At 39.5% G+C, this 23846-nt stretch overlaps 1 protein-coding gene across 5 annotated transcripts in view; it reads left to right on the top strand.

Moving 5' to 3' along the window:
* grik5 (glutamate receptor, ionotropic, kainate 5) overlaps window positions 1-20597 on the top strand; it is a 145373-nt gene extending 124776 nt beyond the window's left edge. For 4 of the 5 annotated variants that reach the window (XM_087806415.1, XM_087806414.1, XM_087806413.1 and 1 more), the window contains 9 exons: window positions 74-277; window positions 2224-2337; window positions 2910-3019; window positions 3242-3415; window positions 5694-5859; window positions 9222-9447; window positions 15507-15635; window positions 17292-17458; window positions 19511-20597. In XM_087806415.1, coding sequence (XP_087662541.1) covers window positions 74-277; window positions 2224-2337; window positions 2910-3019; window positions 3242-3415; window positions 5694-5859; window positions 9222-9447; window positions 15507-15635; window positions 17292-17458; window positions 19511-20125 — 1905 coding nt within the window. In that variant the 3' untranslated portion in view covers window positions 20126-20597. The remainder of the gene's footprint in view (window positions 1-73; window positions 278-2223; window positions 2338-2909; window positions 3020-3241; window positions 3416-5693; window positions 5860-9221; window positions 9448-15506; window positions 15636-17291; window positions 17459-19510) is intronic. The other variant, XM_087806417.1, reaches the window with a different exon arrangement.
* Window positions 20598-23846: the final 3249 nt, after the last annotated feature.

Here is a 23846-nt window from a genome sequence, read left to right as displayed (position 1 = left end):
AATTTGTCTAACTTCTGTGAGGTCTTCATAGTTCTTAGTTGATTATCAGATTTGTTTAATTCTGCATCTCCAGGAGAACCCTTACGTCATGCGGAAAGACAACTATCAGGACTTCCAGGGTAACGACCAGTACGAAGGCTTCTGTGTGGACATGCTGCGGGAGCTGGCAGACATCTTGAAATTCTCCTTCAAGATCAAGCTCGTGGACGACGGCCTGTATGGGGCCCCAGAGCCCAACGGCTCGTGGACAGGGATGGTTGGCGAGCTGATCAACAGGGTAAGTTCTATAGATCAAGTTTTTTTTTAAGTTGTACAAGTCTTTTTATGAATACGATATCCATGCTCTGTCTTGTCCCACGCCGTTCATCCTCAGAGGGAAGTGAGACTTATCTAGGACAAAATGTGACTTCATTATTCTTAGGAAAGTTGATACCTGTCTTGCTTTGGAGAGAAAGTATGGCCAAATCTTTTGGGAGATGTTTTGTCAGGGGTTGTAGAGGTTTCAGCGGAGGTGCTGTTTTTAGCATCCAATTCCCTCCACTGTGGCCCACAACTTGTTGTACGTTCAGTTTTTACTGTTCATCTGTTCCAAAAAAGACTTTTTCACCAAAGATGATGTTCATTAACTTTAACGTCTTCAGACCAGGACCACTGTATTGCAGGGTTAGCCTGACTCCAGTAATTGAATGACCAGACTTCCTGTTGCTACTGAACATGTCCTCTTTTTGAGAAAATCAATTTTAATCCATCAAGAATTTCCATTTTCCTAATCTCAGAAATGTCAATGTGTCTTTCGTAAAATATGTTTCAATTAATGATCCTTTCAGTACCAGCCGAACCAATAGGACAAACATTTGGCTACTATAACACCAATCTCAGTAGGGATTGATTGGATTGTATGTAACTAAAAATAAATGTTTGTATCCCTTTTAACAAAATAACTTCAATGTCAGGCAGATATTTGGCATCACTCTGGGTTTTGACTGTCTAGTGACTTAAATGAACAAAGATAAAAACGTAATTTTCTGCCTTTATAACCATAAAATTGCATGAATAAACTAACTAAGCTCAATTTGAAAGTTTAACTTTATAAGGTTTTTTTCCATTAACAAGTCAAATGTGTTTTAGCTCGTGTGGTAGGACTTCTAAGAGTTCCCCTAGGCTTGTAGTTTACGCTCAAAAATGTTAAACAGAACTTCAAAACTAGCTTCATAATTGAAAAAACAAAACAATTCTTTATAACAATTGCGATCATGCTACAGCTACAATATGTAATCAACCATTTGGTCACATGGTCTAGCATTGACAAACACTTTTATCATACAGTGAAATAAAAATAGGTTTGAATGTAGATAATCAACTATGAATGTAGAAAACACTGGTTCTAGTCCTCCTGAAATTAGATTGTATTTGGCTTCACCCGTAAGACTCTGGTTGATTGGACAAGGGTTTGATGACACAGTACCAGTCCACCAAGAGGAAGGTCATTTGAGAGGGAAACAGTTTCAATTATTAGGGTCAACTTCACACTGACTCATAGCAAGAAGTCGCAACTTCCGTCGTCAAAGTCCAATATCCCAGAACATCAATTTTCTCTTTCCTGCGTTGTCCAGGGAAAGTGCTCCTCTGACAGACACTCTGGCTAAAGCGGGCTAATGAGAGACCCTCTCTGTTTAATTACCGTACGGTTTACTTCAATTACCAGACTGTGGTCCCCGTGTGGGTCCTGCCACCCATGTGCTCCTTACACTCTCCACGCTTCCTCTCCCACTCTGCCCTCCCTGCTGCCTGATCACTCAGCTCTAATTAGCCGTCCATGTTCATCAATTAGCTTTTAATGGAGGTGATGGAGGGATGGCAGAGTAACCGGAGACTTTGCAGGCATTTCAGCAGGTGAACACATCAGGTCATCTAATGCTAACCCAAAATTAGCATCATTCTGAAGCGGGATAATGTGTTTGTGCCAGAGGTAAAGAGACAATTTGGATGTCGGTGTGTTTTTTTCCCAAATGTGTTTTCAAGTGGGTTGTCGAAGTTTTTCCCTTTTTTGCCTGGCTAAACCGACATTTTGTACAAACAAAACTCTCACCTGCTGTCGAGTGCACGTCTATTTTTGCCGATGCCTCACCACTTTAGTGTGTGTGTGTGTTTTTTACCTGCTTTCTCTCACCTTCGCCACAATCTCTACATCCATTTGCTGATCCATCTCTGTCAATTCCACAGAAAGCAGACCTGGCTGTGGCCGGCTTCACCATCACGTCGGAGAGAGAGAAAGTTATTGACTTCTCTAAGCCTTTCATGACCCTGGGGATCAGCATCTTGTACCGAGTTCATCTGGTGAGGATGTTATCCGACACAGCAGGGCTCACGCTGGGTGATGCTCTCCTCAGATCTTAAATTGGATTTCATTTCTCTCTTGTTTGAAATTCTTTAAAGCCATCAGAGTCACGCAGAAAGCGACAGGCTACAGTACAGAAATGCGGCTTAGAGACTCAGGCGGCGTATTGCATAAGAGTTTATCGTATCTTTAAAAGCCTGCGTTTGGGCAGAACGTCGCAGCCTACACGCTGAAATTTAAAGGTGTAATTTAAGTTGGTCGATAAGTCACTGCCGTGTAACTGGGTAACAGTGCTGGCTTTACATTGCTAATGAGGGTTTGGGGTTCACGCCGACTACGCTTCGGCAGGACACATTGTGAAACAGAGCATGTATGGATTGTAGCATTAGCAGATCAAAAGCCTGCAGACTCACCAGTGCGGGGATGGATAGTGCCCTCCTGTGGCTCAAGAGGGGACATTCCCTGACTCATGAGATGTGACCTCCTTTGCAAACATTCTGTGACAGTCTGTGACTGTTTTTTCTATCTCTACTCTCCTCTTTTTCTTTCACCTTCAATTTGTCTGCGTCAGGGGCGGAAGCCGGGTTACTTCTCCTTCCTCGATCCCTTCTCTCCAGCTGTCTGGCTCTTCATGCTGCTCGCCTACCTGGCTGTCAGCTGTGTGCTCTTCCTCGCTGCAAGGTCAATACACATTGTACAGATTGTCTTAAGCTCACACTGGGCTCCATTTATCTTGATAGACACTGTCGCGTAATGTAATATTTTACTTGATAAATCTCCAGCTGTGGCAGTGTGACAGGTATTGAGTGAGTGACTGGAGGTAACTTAAATGACAATATGCTACATTACCTCACGGAACTTCTGACCTCAATTTCCGTTCCGTTGCACCGCTGTACCTTCCAGATTGAGCCCCTACGAGTGGTACAACCCTCACCCTTGTCTACGCGAGCGCAGAGACATGTTGGAGAATCAGTACACGCTGGGAAACAGCCTGTGGTTCCCAGTCGGAGGCTTCATGCAGCAGGGATCAGAGATAATGCCCAGGGCCCTGTCGACCAGATGTGTGAGCGGAGTTTGGTAAGTTCAGGTCAATTTCTCAGTTCAATTTAGAGTCATCAATAAATGATTTATAGTCAGAAACTTGCTTTTAACGTGTATACACACAGTTGTTGCATCTTTGCTATTTGACTTTAGTGCGTTCAATTAGAGTTATTTTATGATTTCATTGAAGCTACTCAGGCAGGAAACAAAAGGTGTATGTCCAGCTGATTTGACCAACTGTATACTAGGTTGAAAATAAATCAATGGTTATTAGTATGGGTTAAATTAAACTATTGATTTGAATGGATCAGACAGCTGTTCATAACATCTGCTGCTATGATATTTTAAATATTGCTGGATCACATTGAAATGAAATGTTCTGATTGCAATGACCCAAATGTCCAAAAGTGCACTGGGTATTGCGACTTCTCTACGATTGCTCCTGATTACCAGTCCTTGTGTCGTACAAAAATGTTGACTCTGGACCTCAATAATGAGCCTCTCTCCATGATAGGGCACAAGTTAATGAAGCAAAACTCTCATCGAGAACGGTGTTGGTGCGGATTCACACGTTTTCTCTGCACCAAGAAACATCCAATCAATTAAAAAAATACAACATTTCTAGATTTGTAACATTACTTCATAACTGGCCAGCATGCAGAGGGTGCACGGGTCTAACGTACCCTGTTTAGTATGTTCTGAGTTTGTTACACACCAGACCTGGACAGTTAATAATTTCTTTAATAGAATTCAGCGATCTACAAAACACCTTGTGTTACTTCTGGGTCAAGGTGAACGACCTGCCTGGCTTCCAGACACATTGGTTTTCAGGCCACCGGGTCACCATGACCCAGAGATAACACAAGGGTTAATTGACATCTTACTTGAAATAAATAGTGCCTTAAAGGTTAAGCTAGTGTAGGGCTGGTCCAATCAAAGCTGGATCTTTGAAAATGCAGCAGCAAGTCAATACAGATGTACCTACATTAATGCAGTAAAATACCAAAGTCAAAGCGCAAAGAACACATTTTTTACAGGCATAAGGTGACTGAGTTAGTGGATGACGTGTTCAGCCTTTGAAATCTCAGCGAAATGCTGTTGCTGTGAGTCGTAACAACGTGATAATCTGCAGCAAAAACGCGACAGCTTCAGGGTCAAGGTGTATCACTGTTCTATTACTCACAAGATTCAGACCTGAAGGAGCAAGGTTTTATGCAAACAAGACAAAAAGCCTATGTTCAGAAAAAAAGCACATGAGCATATAGCCCTGTGGGTGTGAAGGAGACGTGCTGAGAGAGGAATAATGATCACTGAAAGCCAAGGACGCGAGGCGAGCAGAGTTAATTACAGCTAGCTGAGTATGATATAGGACCAGCGATATTAATGACTTGTGTGGTAAATACATGTTTTTCAACGAAAAAAAAACATGATTTTAAGAGAGACATCATGCTGCCTCTGCATTTTGTCTTGTAGCTTGAACATGTGCTTTACACTCAATGCTAAGACTTGAATTGTTGTGTTTTGAACACTCTTGTTTCCTCTCTATACCATATATTTGATATTTATTTCACGTCCAGGAAAGCCACATTTCTGTACTTCAATAAGCAGAAGAAACAGATGGACATCCCTCTAATGCATGTGAAATCATTTGTGTGGCCTGTGAAATGCTAATGGATTTAGTGGTTGGGAATTTTAACCAGAATTTCTACTGTGTTAACTTGTTTACTTATACAGTTTTATAGGTTTTAGATTTTAATGCGATATCAATGTGCTATATATACTGTATATATGTGTATATATAAGTAGAAAGCCCCAGCTCTTTTCTCTAAGATGGTGTTCAAACCTTTGAGGAAATAGAAAATTAATCTGTTGTGGACAAGGTTAATGTCTGACATCATGCCTCAGTGTAGAATTTAATATTTCTGGTGTGATGGGGGTCAAGCAGTGTTGAAAATAAAGTTGAAACTATGAGAATTCGTAGCGTTGTTTTTTGTTTTTTTCCTCGTCATTATTTAATGAAAATGTGTTTAAAACACTAAAGGTTACATCAAATCTATTGTGAGTAACAATCAATATAGTGTTTTGGTTTTGTCTTTGTGAGATAAATGGAACAGACCCTGTCTTATTAACTTATTAATTACACACTGGTTAAGGGGCCTGAGGCCCGTACAACCAACATGACCAGCGGAGATATTGACTTAAGGAACTCCCACGGACCAGTTAGTATCCTTCAAGTCTCCTAATGGAATCGCTCTGAACAATAACTGAAGGACAGACGTTTCGACAATTGTCTAACCACCCACTTTTCTTTCAGGTGGGCCTTCACCCTCATCATTATCTCCTCCTACACGGCCAACCTGGCTGCCTTTCTCACCGTTCAACGGATGGAGGTTCCTATCGAGTCCCCAGACGACTTGGCCGACCAGACCAACATCGAATATGGAACCATTCACGGAGGGAGCACCATGACCTTCTTCATGGTATGATTGACTAAAGCAAGTTTATGATTTATTTTAGAGCGTCCAGTTTTGTAGTCGTTCAGAAATTCATCTTAACAACAGCATGACAGACTATCTTTAGACTTAGATTGTATCATCTAGTTCTTTCTCTTTATTTCTCTTTGTTCAATTTTATTTTGATTATTTTCTATGAAAAATTGCTGTATTTGCTGTGGATAATTGGAAAAAAAAAAAAATTCCCGAAGGAGACCTCCTGAGGGATCAATAAAGTTCTACCTAACCTAACCTAACCTAACAGACAAGATGTCTTACACTTGAGACATTATGCATATATTTATTTCAATAAATTTGGTTTGTCTTTCACAGATTTTCTAAATTTGATGAAGAAATTATTAAATTGTTTATAACATTATAATCTTAGTACAATACAAAGATACAAATATTAATGCATAAAGTTAAAATTGATTTCAAATAGCTTAGCAAACCTGTTTATCTTTTCATCTTATAACTTTCTTCACATTACATTTTGAAACAATATTTTTTAAATAGTTGTGATTGTAACTGTTTTTGTGACAACCCTAGCTAACTACCAAAAAGAAAATAAATGTCCAATATACTGTGTGCTTACTTAAGTGATGTCTGAAGAGTATCTCAAGTTCCAAAACATAAAAAGTGTTACATGGTGGCATGAAAAAGTACAAGACAGGCAAAATCATGTTCTTATTTTAGAAATAATAGAAAAAGAATGGAAAATGTAAAAAGTAAATTGTAGGTGTTTGAGAGCTCATGATTCGTTCCAGACACAAAATGTGCCAATTTCATCGAATAATCCTTTTATGTTTTGGGCCAGATCTTGGAACAGATAAATAGACAATATCTCTGCTAATGTTTGTGAAGATTTTGGTATTTATTCTGGCTAGAATTGATGGGGATGCAACAAAAGTTGTTATAACCTGTTTGAATGTTATCTAATCTTGGAGATTAGATGAAATTGTATTTTTCCGACTGGGGTGCGCCCTGATGTGGTCTGGGTCGTGTCTCATCTTGCTTTAATCTCAGAGCGCTACTTAGCCTTGACCCAAAAGCACAAACTGTATGTCTCCATTTGAAAGCCTCCTCAGTAGCCCTGACTTTAATGAGTTCCTATCACATATGGAGGCGGCTGACAGCAAGCCCCCAAAACAGCTGAGGTAACGGATGATGCCCAAAAAACGGGAAGGATAGATCTGGTAAATCACAAAAAACACGTTTCATTTCCTGACACTTTCTCCACCAAGGCGGCTGGGACAAGCTTTTAAAGTGATGAGATGATGATGGCCTTCAGCTGAGCACTAACACAGATGGTAGGTGTTTGATGATCAGGTGAAGAGCGTAATGCCATGTCTCCTCCAGAGGCAAAAGTACTAACACAGACAGAAAAGAACAGGAAGGGAGAAAGACACACATTCAGTTGTTAAAGAATCAAGTGGGGGAAAAAATCACCACCTGCAAGAGACGAGCATACTGGCTTATGTGCTAATGTACTCCAACCCCACAGATTTTTTTTATCTTTGCCTCACTCCAAATATACAAGAGAAATCATCAAACCATATCACATATGCATATTAAATGACATCACCCCTGCCTTTGGACTGTTGACACAACCCTGTCCCTAGTTGCATCAACTCAACTTCTGGACCTTCTGTTTTTGAGATTGAAACTCTGTAGTGGTGTGTTTAGTTTAGAGCCTTGTTTGTTTAAGAGTCGAGAGTCAAGCAAGCCACTGCACAGAACTACAGTGTGTGAAGAAAATTGGACTCAAATCATATCTATGAAAGAATATCAGTGCATATCAGAATATTGAATGGTTGAATTTAACATTTCAAATGTTGAAACTTTTATATAGATTTTTTTAAATAGATAGATAATTTAAAAAGTAAGTAAAGTTTGATAGTCTAATTCCAATATTCAAAAATACATTTTCTAAATTTGATATTTTTACATTTTAAGCCTTTTTTCAATAAATGTGTTAAGGGTTGAAACGCTCTAAGAAGGTTGGGGACCATCTAATGACTCCTCCCCCAGGTCAAGGCGGCATCCATGAAAATGGATTGATAAATGCATCACTGATGCATTATAGAACTGTGGTACCAGACTATACCACAAGAGTACCAAGCTACTTACAGCCAATCATGTGATGTGCAGTCCATCACGATATAGAAGCACTGTTGCGTCAATTCAGGCACTGTCCAGACAATATGTCAACTTTTTTTGGGAGAATGGGGTCTTAAAAACCTTACGTTAATAATAACCTTTCAATATTCAAATATTGAATTCAATGTTGGAATAAAAACAAATTCATCATTTTATTATAGAAAATATTAAATTCATCTAAAAAAATATTCAACTTCCTAATGCGATTAATAATTCAGTGATTCAAAAAAAAAAAAATCATTCAATACTCTGATGGCGCCGAATCCAAACAGATCATTTTACTGCAACTTGTCCACAGATGATGTTCACATGTGACTATAATATCCATGACAGCACGTGATCAGTCAAAGGACATTAATAATTGAAGAGAGTATCCGTACAGGTGCAATGAAAGCTGTGTTCCACTGTTGTGTTCCTGTCACTTTAACACGAGTGTGTTGTCATTGTGTTGCCCGTGGCTGCTCGTCCCAGGCATTGCCGCTATATCTGTGGACTCCTCTGTTGTTTTCTTTGCTAGTGTTTGCTGTTAAGTCGACTGCAGTCTGTGTTTGCTTAAGAGAGCGCTCCTGGCATCTGTGTTGGCATCTGTTTCTGTTGTAGCGTGTGTGTGTTGTTTCCCTATCTGTGTAGGTGTGTGTTCATATGGGAGCTAGTGTAGGTGAGTGTATACAGAGAGCTGTGTTTACTTGTATGGCGAATGGCTACAAGCCAGTTTTCGGGGTATGTGTTTGTTTACCTACATAAACCACTTTCGGCGATGCAATACATTACACTCGCTCGAAGCTTAAAACACACACGCATTGTAATATTTCACATAAATGTCACTCTGAACCATTCCCCTTTCTTCTCACGAGAAAGAAACGGCAATATTCGAGTCTTAGTGTAATCCTGGATTTGAACCTTTCATATTTTTCTCAATGCTCAAACATTTCCCGCTTATTTACCCATGTCTGAAAGGAGAAAAACAGCTTCACACCAACGAGCAAATAATCATACTCTCTACTCAGCACACTCATTCTTGGCTGCATCTTTCTCTATAAATTTGCTCAATCTGCTATTGATGTTTGACTCCTCCAGTCATTTTTCACCCTGAATTGTTCATCTTTTCTCCTGACCTTCAGTCAATTTCTAGTTCAATCCCCTAACTCTCTGTTAGGTGTAACATCATTGTGTTTGTGTTTTATCCACAGAACTCCCGCTACCAGACCTACCAGCGGATGTGGAACTACATGAACTCTAAGCTTCCGAGTGTGTTTGTGAAAAGCACAGAGGAAGGCATTGCACGTGTTGTTAACTCCAAGTACGCCTTCCTGATGGAGAGCACCATGAACGAGTACCATCGCGGCCTCAACTGCAATCTCACTCAGATTGGCGGCCTGCTGGACACCAAGGGATACGGCATTGGCATGCCACTCGGTAATGTATATTTTCTTTTATACCTCCAGCATTAGGTTATGGTCTTAACTGGCAACTCGAAGTGCTGGATGCTGAATATTTTTTCAGATAATGAAACAAGGAACAGTGACTAGATTATGGTGAGGGGGTTTGTCTGGATTTTATAAGGCCCTGAGGGAATCGCTGTTACCTTGTGTGCTGCTCACTTTGCATAATTAAACACAGAAAGTGAAAACACTTTAGCAAATTGTGGCGATAAAATGTGTGTATTTACATTTAAAAGTGTGTTAAGCTTGATATGTAGGTCAAGAACAGCTACAAGAAGAGCTGTGACTCGAGCGGTTTTCATCCCTGTGTTGCGGGTTTGTGTTCTGATAATGTCTTGTTTGTTTTTTAGCTGTAATCTGATACAATTGAATCATGGAAGACTTTGAATTGATTTTGTTGCTTGCTGTGATTTACAAAGCCATGCAACATGAACTCCTTGGCAGAGGTTTTCACTGTCTCGGTGCTTTACTGTTTCAATACATTTTCCATAATCCATCTGCTTTTTTTTACACTTAACCAAGGTTGGGCCATTAAAAAAAAAGTCTGTCCTTTAGCCTTAACCTTCCCTGACATGCCTATGGATTATTGATTAGTGATCCTGGCGAAATGCCCCAAACCAGCTCAACTGTCTTAACCCATAGAAGTTCTAAGTCTTTCAGAGATCATGAAGTTTCTTTTCTTTCAAGAAGAATGCAGCAAGGTTTAGGAAAAAATGATGGCACTTGAATCCACCTGCTTGATCTGTCCATCAGTTAAAGTGTGTTGACGATGATTGAATAAACTTAATCTCACAATAAGACTGAGGACACAGCAACTCTATTTCTGTCTTACCTTTACCTTTATCCTTGTCTCAGTCGTGAAAAAAACCCTTTTTTCCATATAGTTTTTCCATATTGGTCAAATTTTCACTCTTTTCCATCTGCAATCATTCCGGGATCATCTGCATTTGTAAAAAAAAAAAAAGAAAGAAAACAAAGGGAAACCTATGTCACTACATTTTCAGAGCTGAGCACTTTATGATGATTTATCTTCTTCATTTGGTGAGTGTGACGACTTGTTAAGTCATGACAACCTCAGATTTAAAACAAGAGTCGAATTAAGATTAATTCCTGCTCAGACATGTAGGGTTGAGACGTTTAAACTCCATGTTCTTAATAGTCAGAAGCAAAGATGAGCAAAAAGAAGCCTTGATTTTTTTTTTAAGTACATGTACCCAAGCATTGCACTAGTTTTAATTATATTTCAGTGCAATGTAGTTTTTTTACTCATAACTTTTGATCCTGTTACTAGGCTTTACTTTGTTATTTATGCTCACTTTTTTGTGAAAACAAGCATTTTCTATCGGTTGTGAAATGGGTACAGTGTCAAATCATTTTTATTTAGTCATTCAAGAACATTTAAAACCATGTATAAGTACAATAAACGTTTATTTCTGAATACCATTGTTGTACTCAACATTAAAGACCTCAATGAAACTTCAATTCGCTGCGCAGTAATGGTATTGATAAGAATGATGATGACGATGACATTTACTGCACAGCGAGACAGTAGACACGGTTATCGAGGCCAGACTCACACATGTGTTGAGAAGAGACGAGGGACCTGACAGGCAAGGAATGTTTGTAAATCAAAGTACCTAGAAAAAGGAAAAAGAGGAAGAAAAGCACTCTAGTAAGCTAGTAGACCTGAATACATTGCTATTTTCTCTTAGACAGTGCTCCAATGTGAGTCATTTTAATTTTCATTCTGAACACTTTACCCTCTCAGTTACTCCTAAGATAAGGTGTTATTAATCCTCTTGCACTTGTCAGAGCAGCATTACTGCAAACTGCATGTTCCATAACTTGGTATTATTGGGAAACCGGTGACTCCACAAATGGAGTACCTGAACTAAGCTCTGCGTCTCCGAGAGGTTTATGTGCTTAGTCTGCGCTAACAGATTCTTATAGTCAGTGGTTTAAAAAGGGCTTCAGGAGCATGCAGTGCAAGTGGTAGTGGTTAGTCTTTGGTTATTGGGGCCTTTGCTACAGTTAACCAGGGGACTAGAAGGGTTTGTCTTTGTCTCTGAATCGTTGTTGGGTTCTCCTCTTTGTCACGTGGATGTGGTGTGATACAGCCTAGTTGTGGTTGACAGTGAGTGGACGGCCACTGTCACGAAATTGAATCATGAAGGCTGTTTATTATTTGATTAGATGATACTCAATATACTTGATGTCTAGCATATCAACCACAGAGCGGAGGTGTCCAACTCAATCACACAAGTGGCCAAAATCGTGTAAGTTGTCTAGACTCAAGGACTCGTAATAGTAAGCTATGTTACACTTGGGGGCAGGAGTTGGGTAATAAGAATAGAACCCAAGTCTATGTCTAGGAATTTTCCCAAATGATTCAAATTGTGTATCTATTATGAGCTGAACAAAACATATTTATTTACCAAAAGTTTTTTTAACAAAAGGTGTGCGTCTGATTTAAATATTGTCTTCATTCTTCGAGGGACATTCTATTTAAATCTCTGTTCTTTATCTTATAATAATCGTCTTATTTTTAAGTCACCATTGTCATCTTCTTTGTTTTTTAAGCTAGTCACCTAAGGGCACATAAAATGCAGGGTTTGGCCAGATATGCAGGGAAGAAGTTTTAAAGTAGTTCCCTAAGTCTCTGGAGTAAACCCAAGCAACACAGGGAGAAAGGTCACAATTTGCCTGGATGTAAACCAGCAACCTTCTTGCTGTAAGGTGATGGCAACTGTGCCATTCTGCTTGCTACAGATTTTTTTAAAGAAATATTAGTTACAAGTACACAGTTTTTAGTAAATTATATTCTATGGTTTATCGATTTGAGGGTCCTTCCTGTGCTTATTATCACCGAAAATGAAATTTCATTAAAAGCAAGGGGTCAACAAACCTCCTCATCAACATAGTAGTTTCTGTCCATTCCTTGCTTTCAGTTTTCCGAGACTGTTTTGGACGGATCTATTTGATGAAGTTCAATAACCAGTTATAAAAGTTATTCCTGGATCCCACAGCGTAATGCTGTTCCATTCTGTTTGCTACCTACTTCCTGCTTGTACATTTTTTTTGGTACTATTTTATTAACTACTATTCTTGTGTTTCTCTTATCTCTGACCGCTACCAAGACACGGCCACGTTGCCATTTTCTGGAATAGCATGACCACTTTTTATCATTTTCCGTGAAGGGAAATGTCAAGGTCAACATTTCACAGTTAAAATCAAGACAACAGCATTTCAGAAAGAGACAAAATGTCACTTCCTTTCATTGCGATGGAATCAATATCTGCAGCAGCTAGAAAGTAACTCTCAGTTGATGCACACTCTGGTGTCGTCACCATCCATGGAGACAAGTGAACAATTGAGCTTTCTTTGTTGTCTGAAGGTTGAATTCATTTTTGAAGCTGGTAGAAAAAAAAAGGGACAAGGACGCGGCCATTAGTCTGTAAACTGTTTACAAATGACGATGAAGTGAAGCACCTCGACACGGTGACCTAAGAGTTGCTAAGTCTGAGCTGTCTAAGAGAGAAGGTTTGTTTCATCGGCAAAACAAAAATGAAAAGCATCATATGTGTGAGGAACAATGACTCTAAATGGTCCAGAGAAGGGTCAAGACTGTGCAGGTTTAGGATCCAACCAGTTGAGCACATATAGTTAACCAGTCATGTGTCTGAAGACAGTAAACAGTTGATTGTCAGTTCCATAGACATATGTACATAGACGCCGCATCGACTGCTGCCGCCCACTAGAGCGGTGTGTTAACAGGGCGGCCATCTTGGTACAGTGCCACTCGCTCCTACAGTGCATTATGTCTAGAGGAATCATGCATTTGCACTATAAAAGTGAGCTTTTTTAACAGGGTTTGTTTTTCAAACCTCAGACCAGATAGATTTTATTAGAACCATCTCTGCCCTTCTCTGGACCGGTTTGACACCCCTGCTCTGAAGCGTCACAACTCACCTGATTCATGGCTGTTGAATGTGAGTTCATTTAACTTTTATCAAAAGGGATTAAAAGTATTTCCATTCATATACCTTTCACAATTTATCTACGCCATTGATTTAAATGTAGACTATTACATAAAAATGAGACAAGATAAGATATTCCTTTATTCGTCCCACAATGAGGAAATTTGTTTTGTCACAGAGACAGGTTCATAGGATGACATATTAAATAGACACTGCACCTTTTAAAATAAACTGAACTGAACTCTCTCTCATATAAAAATGAACACGAAATAACGTAAGAGTAATATAATAACAATAATAATTTTAAATAATTTTAATTTTCTGTAAAAAAAACAAAAAACAAGATGAATTGAAAGAGAAGCCAGACTCTACAGCTCTCCTTAAATAATAAACATATGTGGTATTTTACACACTCAATGAAGTTGAATTTAGATGTGATGACACAGTAAATATACATTTTAAATCAAAATAACAAACTCAGCGTTCCAATATTTGTCTCAACTCTGTTAATAAGCATTAAGCTATTATCGTGTGTTTGCATTGGATAATTTCCGGTAGCTGACACATTTCCCCAAAAAGTATTTTATGAACAAAAACTAACGTTTGAAGAGGTTTGCAATTAATTCAAGAAATATTCATTTTTCTTTATTATTGATATCATGACGTTAATTACCGGTAAGCGTGAATTTATTGAGTCTTTTTTATTTGTTTATTTTACATTTAAGTTGAATCCATACTAATTAGATAATTGTATTAGTTCTGTTCAATACTACCATGAATATAAACTATATGTGATATATGTCATAATTCATAAATGTATGAATAATAAATGAAAGCCAATGTATGACTACAAGCATTTCAATGTGCATCTCCTGCAAGGACACACGTTGGGTGGAGAAAACCGATACACGGGTAAAACGGATACGAAGAATCAGTGCCAAGTATAGGGAAGTTACATTGTTTCGCTTTGGTTTTTATTAAAATAGTTCAAAGAGGAATAAACAACAACTGTTATTGAAATGTGCTGCCGAAAGTCATAAAAGACAGAGACGACATCAAAAAATGCAACATCAAAACCACCAAGTGATGAAAAGAAGAATAAACACCAAACATGCCTCACCAAAGGCTATGACAAACATTCCTCCAAACACTGTTAGTTGAAGTATATTTTATATTTATAATATTTATTGATTCATATTTTCTTTTCTTCTTTATTTTCCCTTGCACTATTAAGTATTTGCACTACCAGATATTCTGAATGGTATAACTCTTATTTTAATCTTGATTTTTTGAAAATAATTTAACATATTCAATTGTTTGTATAAAAAGAAGGAGACCAGACATTAATTACATACAAAACATAGACCTCCATATATTTAAAGTTTGTTTCTTCTAAATAGAATATATAAAATACACAGTTATCACTGTTTTGGTTCGTACCAATGAACTTCATGTTTGTTGTGGATGTGATCTAAATTCTTTTTCTAAATTTTCAAATTATTATGTTCTCCTGATCTGTTTGTGATTCTGTTTTTTACTAGCAAAATCATCTTGATGGTCTGTGCCACAATAATTGTCCTAGTTAACACCACATCCTAATGAAATAGACACAAATATGTCGCATTAAATAAATCTGCAGTCTGCAACTACCCACAAGTTCTTGACTTTTAGAAAGAGCATTTCATAGTAATTTGTAGTTTCATTGCATTAAATTTATTTTTTCATATTTTAACCCTAACAGTTGTGTGGTTTGTTCGCTGTTCTGGTCCCTGCAAAATATGCCTTATAAACCAAAATGCTGTTCTTCACTCCTTTAAAATCCTCCCAGTTTGTTGGACTGGGTTTAGTTTATCTCCACTGACTGCTGCCACTATATCTTCTTTAATCTTCCTCTTTATCGCTCCCTAATCCTGCGATTCTTCCAGTCGGATCACTGAAAGCTGCCTGAAAGCACCAACGACCGTCCTGTCTGACTTCTTCTCGTCACTTCACGTCTCTCCACTGATGTTATTGTCATCCTTCTGGCTCACATTCTTCATCCTCTCCTCTCCACCAGGGTCCCCGTTCAAGGAAGAGCTCACACTGGCAATCCTGCAGCTCCAGGAGAACAACCGTCTGGAGATACTGAAGAGGAGGTGGTGGGAAGGAGGCCAGTGTCCCAAAGAGGAGGACCACCGTGCCAAGGGTCAGTGGACCGCAGCTGTCCATCTCATCCCTCGCTCTCTCTCTCTACCTCTAATTCTCCCAGTAATCGTCTCCTCTGCCGCAGCCCTGCTAATGGTCTAATGTCCTTGTGAAGGGTGCTGAGAGCAATCTAGTTTCCCAAATGTCATCGGTTTGTCTCAGGTGCTGTGTAATAGCCATTTTATTAGGGCAACTGTGTCCCTGTTCATTGGTGCAATTAGTAATCCCCCGGAGACTGAAAAACAAAAAAAAACAACGCAGGCCTTATTTTTTGTGGGAAAGAGTCTCTGGAACATCCTCATATCAGTAAAAGGTATCTGGAGTGTCGCTGCCCCAGACCTGGCATTCAGGAAGTCACTTTATCTGAGGCCATTACGCTTTTTAATTAAATTGAAAGTCCATTTGAATGATTTAATAAAGCATTTGCATAAAGAGCAGCATTAGCCAAAGACAGATTTGAAGAATCATCACTTCATATTAATGCTGGAGTGATATACAGATTATAAGTCTGGAGCGTATCGAGTTATAAATTATGCAAACCCCACCACAAACACCCGACTACGATTATTGCAACACTCTGGAAGACTGGCGCTACTTAAAGACGGGGTAGATCATCTTCAAGATGGCGTGTGACAGCCGATATTTTTAGTCCAGAAGTTCAACCAACCCTATGCTCGGATTGTTGCTGAAACTTTCACTCATGGTACACAACATACCACCATCCAATCATTTCACACAGGCCGCCTATAGTTATTGAAAAATATTTGACTGAACATACTGTTCATCAGTCAAATTGAATTTTAAAGTGTCAATAGTGTCAAATAGACATATATATACATATATATATATATATATATATATATATATATATATATATATATATATATATATATATATAAAACAAGACTATATGTAATATACTGTGAATAAAAAATGTTTTTTTTTACATTTTAAAATAATATTGATCTAAATATAATCTGTATAAACTGAATAGATAAACTATTAACCTAATTATAATAAACTGTCTTTTTTATTCTTTTTTCACCCGACTCTGTTTTGATTTTGATGTAACTAATGAGAAGCTTTAGATGAAAAGGTGTTGTAAGAACAAACATTGAATTAAAAATTGGTTTTTCAGAATTCTGGAATAAGAAGTAGATGAATATGTAGGAGATGGAAAAAAAAAACAATGATGGGAAATGAAACATTATTTTAGATCAATAATAGAATATTGAAATAGAAATATAGAGAATAGATTATAAGCTTGAAACTACCTAAGTGTTGTATGCTTAGGTTTACTTCAAGAAAACCTATCCTTGGTACCAAGAAAACATTAAAAAAAATACAGCGGTTTATTGAAAAACTCTTTTAGTAAAGTAAGTTAAGTGCAACTTTAGTAAATCCAAACCAACAAGAAAACAAATAAGCAAGATTAGCTTTACATTCATACATAATGGTTTCAAGACCACATACGTTTGAGCATAAAGAATCAAGATCTGCTAACCTGACAAATAAGTGCAATTTTAACATTTTCTTCCTGTGACTGTGTAATCAATGTGTTCTACACTTGTAAGTTTGACACACAAGTGAATCTTGTAGCGTTTTTTCTGATAGCATGAATTGTTCAGGTTTATATGTTGATATTTTGTGCGTGCAGGTCTGGGCATGGAGAACATTGGGGGCATATTTGTGGTGCTGATCTGTGGCCTGATCATTGCCGTGTTTGTGGCCATCATGGAGTTTGTGTGGTCAACCCGCCGCTCGGCAGAGACCGATGAGGTATGCCCCCATACCTGCCCTCGTCGACCCCACAGACACACCCCAGTAGGTTCCCAGGGCATCCCGCCGACCCTTTTGATTATGTTGTGATGTGTGTGTGTTTGTGTGTGTGTGTGGGTGTGCAGATACATTCAGCTTCTGCATTCATTTGTCGGTGCTTGTGTGTGCTCCAGATTACCGTCTCATTTGAGCATGCGATGTCGTAGCTGAGCTCCCCATTTTCCCCGCATGTCACCATCCCGCCCTGAACTGGCCTGTTAGTGATCCGTGTCTAACACAGTGAGCTAGACTTGTTGCTGCATATAAGCAATATTGAGAAATATTTGCTTGCATTAAGAAAGTAGTGTGATTTTCTTCCCTGCATTAAATGTCATGATGTATCTTCTTTTACATGCCTCACATGTACGCTGGTATTCTTCGTTTTCCATTCCTGGAATTTACCTTTCGCACATCTCACTGTGTCTTCCGCTCGCTCGTTCACACTCTCTCTTTTCTGTCACACGCTCTCTCTCTCTCTTTTCTCTCACGTCGTCTCACAACCACCTCATCCCACCATCAGTGTCTGTTCTCCGACAACGAGTACTGCTTCTGTTTGTGTGAGCACGCTCTTTGATTTCAGTGGGAATGTTTGTCAGACATGTTGACGCATTTCTGTTGTGTGCGTATAACATTTGTCATGCTGTTTGTAATTTGACTATTGATAACAACTGTGTGTGTGTGTGTGTGGCATAGAGTTTATGTGTGAGTAGGGGTTGTCACTTTTTGATTATGACGTCATTTTAAGAGGATGGGCTGTTGGTTAGGTTATACAAATACAACGATTTGACCTTATTAATACACACAGATGCATCACTAATACTGCAGAGACAGAGATGAAGTGGCATAGAATGTCATTCACAAATAAAGTAACACTTTTAAACTAAGCACAGTGTTACTTAACTAAGATTGGTTAACCAAGTACTAAAATAACCACAGGCCTGGTGATGATGACGTGCAGTCGAAGCTTCATCATGCAGTGTCATAATTGCTCAGCAGGTGGCACTCTTACAGTAGCAGAAGTAGTAGAAGATTATGCAGCAAATAGTGCCATCTAGTGGGCTCTAACAATAACAACGATGCCTCATGAAGCTTCAGACTGATCTCCATTAAAATTATATAAAAAAAATACTGTTTTTAGAAATTTGTATTAAGAAAAAAGGTTATATATTTTATGCCATGTGTCTTATAAATACTAATGTATTATGGATTATTTTTCTCATTCTTTCAATAAATTAATGATGCATTTTAGCTGTGTTTTTTCAGACTTTATGTTTCACTAAGCAAAACCTTTTTTTTTTGGTATTCACAAATTGTATTTTTATTTCTCTCACAGTTTACATATGCTTATTTTAATAGTTAAAACAGTCTTTTCTGCTTTTACCCATTACTAATCATAATTAATATATTATTTTACTGCCTATTATTGTTGAATATAATCAATGAAGATAATATATATCCAATGCACTAATCAAATATTGATTATATAAAGTTGTTTTTTTGTACTTTTCATTGACAGAAAGTGTATTTTTAAAAGATGGTGTATTGATTGATTCGACACAGAAATACTAACAAATTTGTAATTTCAGACAAACATGTCTCAGATTAGACGTTAAGAAAGCTCTACATGAAGTGACAGCCCCTCAACACCTGACAGCCTGTGTCCTCATAGTGTCACAATGAAGCGTTCATGATTGAACATTTTTGGTGTTTTTTCTGTTTTGGATGGTAATTTTTTTCTCTCTGCTCCTTGGATGTCCTCCCATCTCTGTCCATCGTCACTTCCTTTTTTCACCTCCTCCTTCTCTCGAATCCTCCGTTTGTCCTCGTGCGTGACTTCCTGCTACTTTTGCCTTATGTTTTACCAAATTGATTTATTTAATTTACGTGTCGTGTTTTCAACCCTCTTGCTTTCTGTTTTCCTTTTTCTCTTTTCTTCTTTTATGTCGACCCACCGTCTTGGTCTTTTGGCTGCCTTTTTTTGTGTCCGCGACGCCCCCCTACCCTTTTCCGTCTCCCGTTCTTTCTTTACCTCTCCCCCACCGACGTATGCCCTTCTAGGTGTCTGTCTGTCAAGAGATGATCACAGAGTTCCGAAACGCCGTCTCCTGTAAGAAGAGCTCTCGCATGCGTCGCCGCAGACCGCTGAGCAGCTCCGCAGCGCTGCGCCACCCGGCACGCATCACCCTGGGAGCCCCTCGGCCTCTCCGCCTGGTCCGGGAGATGCGCCTGAGCAACGGCAAACTCTACAGCGGAGCCGGTCCCCTTACCGGGGGAGTGGGAGGTGGGCCTCCGGATCTGGGCCCTGGACCCCAGCGGATCCTGGATGACCCCCTGGGGACCAACACCACGCCTCCCCCTCCTCCTCCTGCCCCGACCCCGGTGATGCTGCCCGCTCGCAACTGCACCCACGTGAGGATTTGCCAGGAGTGCCGCAGGATCCAAAGCCTGAGACCGGGCAACAGTATAGGATCCACGTCAAGAATACCCCCTTCCTCTGCGCCTCTGCCCCGGCTCCCCCCGCCGCCTCCCCCGTCTTCTTCCAACACAGACAGTGAGGGAGGAGGGGGGCCCAGTCCAAGGCGGCTACATCACAGCCCGTCCGCTCACACCCCTCGGACCCTTCCTCTCCCACAGAAGAGCAACACCGCTGATCTGCTGGGAGATCAGGCTTGAAAACCAGAGGCCAGGAGAGGAGGGAGGATTGGGTGGGATCAGAGGGGCTCTGAGTGATCAGACTACTGCAACCATCACTGCCCAACCTAATCGTTGGCGGGCAAAATGGAGAGAGAGGAAAGGGAGATTCAAAGAACCTTCAGAGGAACTCTCCACAGCGGCGGCCATCAGGTCAGAGTTCGGGGTCGGACGAACCTGACAGGATATGACCAGATGATGGTTTCAGTACTGATCTCTCCTTTCCTCTCTTTCCTCCTCTGAAGTCTGAGGTTCACTTCGTCACTCTCTCCTGGAAGGAAAACTTGATGAGCAAAGGCTTGTCGAGGCAACAAATGGTGTCTGTAGGTGACTAAAATCAGTGACTTATAGACTTTGGGAGAATTATTTCCTGTTGTTTTTATTTTTATTTTCTGTCTGGTTTTGTTACCATTGTTCTAAGTGGGAGTTAAAATAAAGACTTAATGTGACCACATGTTGGAGTGAAACATACCGACCAACAGCGACAGAGTTTTGTGTCCCTCCCTCCTGTGGTTTTGACGTGGACGGCCAATTGAATGAATTCCTGACGCAGCACAGTAGCAGGGTCGACCGCCCGCCCGGCTGTCTTTTGTCTTTTGTGTGTGTGTCCGTAACAGTTTGTACGTTTTGTGTACGTCGACAGTGAGCACTGCTACAAACCCACGTATGGACGAGTTTACAAGTACACACAGAGATATTCAAGTCTATTTCGTGACATCGCTTAGACCGTCCTGGTTCCCCTGAAATGACTCGCTTCACTTTACTAATGGCAGATGACTTCAGAGGCAACATGATTAAGAGTTGTATTACTTTGAAGTTAAGAACACAAGACTTCCCTTCATCAAATACTAATTTTTAACACCAACACCTCTTTTTGTTTCGATGAGCTACAGGTTATTGCTTCTGAGGCTTTAAGATTTTGAAGGGACTTTCTTTAAGTTATTGGACTCTTTACCTCTCAGTTACACAGGAAATGACTGAAGTGTGCAGAAGCTAGATACCAACATCACCCGATCATGATACCCCACTAGTTTGGTGCACTTTGGAGCAATAAACCAGCGAGGCTTCCTTGGCCAGTCCTACTCCTGTCTCACTTACTTTATTTTAATCTTGTCATCCACGTTGCAAGTGAGATAGTCTTGCCTATAACAAGTAGGTTCCCAACTTGGGGCCCGTCCCTCTAGACGTTATGTTGCTTCAGAATTAAAGCGTTAGTTCACCGTAATTTCAAACTTCTCTTATTTTCCTCTCACCCTCATGTCTACTAAGGGTTGTGATCATTGTCAGAGTAATCTGTTCCTTTTTAGATTTATAGACAAATATGTACATCTATTTTAATGTAGTGCGACTGGAGCTCAGTTGTCTTTATCTTCCTCCAAAAATACGCTTAAAAACATCTATATACCTCCATACTGCTCGTCTGTAACGTGCCTCTTGTATTGAAGCATTGACTGGAAGAATTGTTCCGGAAAAACTTAAATAATCCTATATTTTAAGCTTGTTTGTAGCAGAACTTGAAGGAATAGGAACAGATACAAACAGGAAGTAAATATTGCAAGCGCTTCCATTATTTACCTGGAGTAAGACTTTATACCCCTTCTACAAACAAGCCTAGAATACAGCCTTATTTAATATTTTTCATAACAATTCCCCTGGTCTAGTCTTTAATACAAGGCGGACGTTAGAGACGAGCACCATGTAGCTATTTGGACGAAGATGAAAACAGAGACCATTGAGCTCCAGACGCTAACTTAAAATGGACTTATCTTGACCTTTAAAGTATATATTTTAGTGAGTATTGTTTTGATTGTTTAAGCGCTTTGTGACCCTGGTCTGTAAAAGCGTTATATAAATTTTACTTACTTATTTACTAATATCTTTGCCTTTAACTCTAAAAAGGAATGGATAATTCTGAAAGTAATCCCAATCCTTAGTCTACATTAGGGTAAGTGAAAAAATGGGTCAACTATGGCTTTAAAAGTCTGGCTTTATTTACAGCTGGTTCATCCAGTTATTTGATGCAAACCATTAAGCTATGGCGAGGAAAAGAAGTAACAGACCTTTAGATACTTCAGTAGCTCTGCAACTGGCTAACTATCCATGCATCTCCCCCTTTTTTCTTCTCTCTTTCATAGTAAATGAATGAATAACTGATAACTATTTTAATAGTATTCCTTCCCACCTTCACCCTAAACTCTTTGTATTAGGTACTTCTCTTATTTGGATACAGAAATAATCACGTTGAAGTTTTATTTTCATTCAACTCAATAGGTATCTATTGATGGCTTTTCAGGACAGTGACACGCGTGGACATAAAAAACGAGAGAATCAGAGAGCGAGAGGCTTTGAAATGTAAAACAAATGTCCCTCGTTAGCCGTCGTAAGGCCTGCCAAGCTTTTATATCGTTCCCACCTCTGTTCGCACAGCTTTACTGTGATAGAGAGCGTGACAAGAGAGAGAGAGGTAACTGTGGCGATGGAGTGAAACAGACAGTGGTGTGTGTGAATCCTTAGCTGAACTTCCTCCATTACCAGATCTGTCCCGATCTGTTAATTATGGGTGTCTCTAAGAGGTTTGTTAATGCGCTCGTGACCGCTGCCGCTTTTTTCCTGTCTCTCTGTGAAACACACAGACTTGGCTTCGCACCACCGAGGCCCCTGCCAGAGCGATAGACTCGACACAGCCTCGTCAATACCGTCTCAAGCTTTTGATCGTCTAATTACTCCGCACGGTGGCAGGGGACCCGCTCGGGCGGGAGAGGCGAGCACCGGAAAAACATGCTGATGGATGGATTCTCTTTTTCTTTCCAACACTGGGATGCAGAAGATTCGTTTTCGTTTTTTTTTAATGATGCTGTGTATGTTACTGCCCTGCCGCAGTGACATTCCCAAAATTCAAACCACCGCCGCAGTGTATTTCTCATGATACTCGACTGATGTTTTTGCTTCTCTACCTTCTGATCAGCCATGATAGTCATGCTTGCCCTGAACATTTTCATCATCCCGTCCTCCAAATGGATACGATTGAATCCGGCATAGACAGAGAAGGATGTCGATTCTTCACCAGCTGTTTTGAAGCCAATCTTGTTAAAACCATTCTGGGAATTATAGCTAAAACGATCGTTATTTTCGGTCTTGGGTTTCTTTTGCAATTAGCACTCCTAAAGAAAGAACGCTTGAAACATAATTTTTTGAAGTCCCTTTGAAAGGAGCAGTCAAACTCTAACAAAACTAAATCTATAGCCTCTTAATTAACAATTTATCAGTATTGTTTTGATGCTTTACGATCTCATCCTGTATCATCTTCTAGACTTTTAAGTCCACAAAACCACAACAAATCTGCCTTCATGTCATACTTCTGTTGTGTGTATCTTGCTTGTTTGAGTTCATTTTAAATCATCTTTTTTTTTCAACAAATTTATATTGATTTCATTTTTTCCTTAACCTAATAAGAACAGATTTGATCAGTTGAAGTCCAAACGGTCTGTGGTGTCAGACTTCCACAAGGGACCAAAACTCAGTATTAGCTTGACCTTTAAAGTATATTTTATTGAATATTATTTTGTTTGTTTAAGCGCTTTGTGACCCTGGTCTGGATAAGCGCTATATAAATACACATTACTTACTTACTTAAAGTGACAACATGTAAGTTTTAAAATGCTGTTTCTGGCCACCCCGTGTGTCAGGAAAAGTGTAACAGCAA

This window comes from Callionymus lyra, chromosome 13 (genome assembly GCF_982586985.1).
Source record: "Callionymus lyra chromosome 13, fCalLyr1.hap1.1, whole genome shotgun sequence".
Lineage (NCBI taxonomy): Eukaryota > Metazoa > Chordata > Actinopteri > Syngnathiformes > Callionymidae > Callionymus > Callionymus lyra.
Note: the sequence above shows the minus strand (reverse complement) of the source record. Positions and strands in the feature narration are given on the sequence as shown.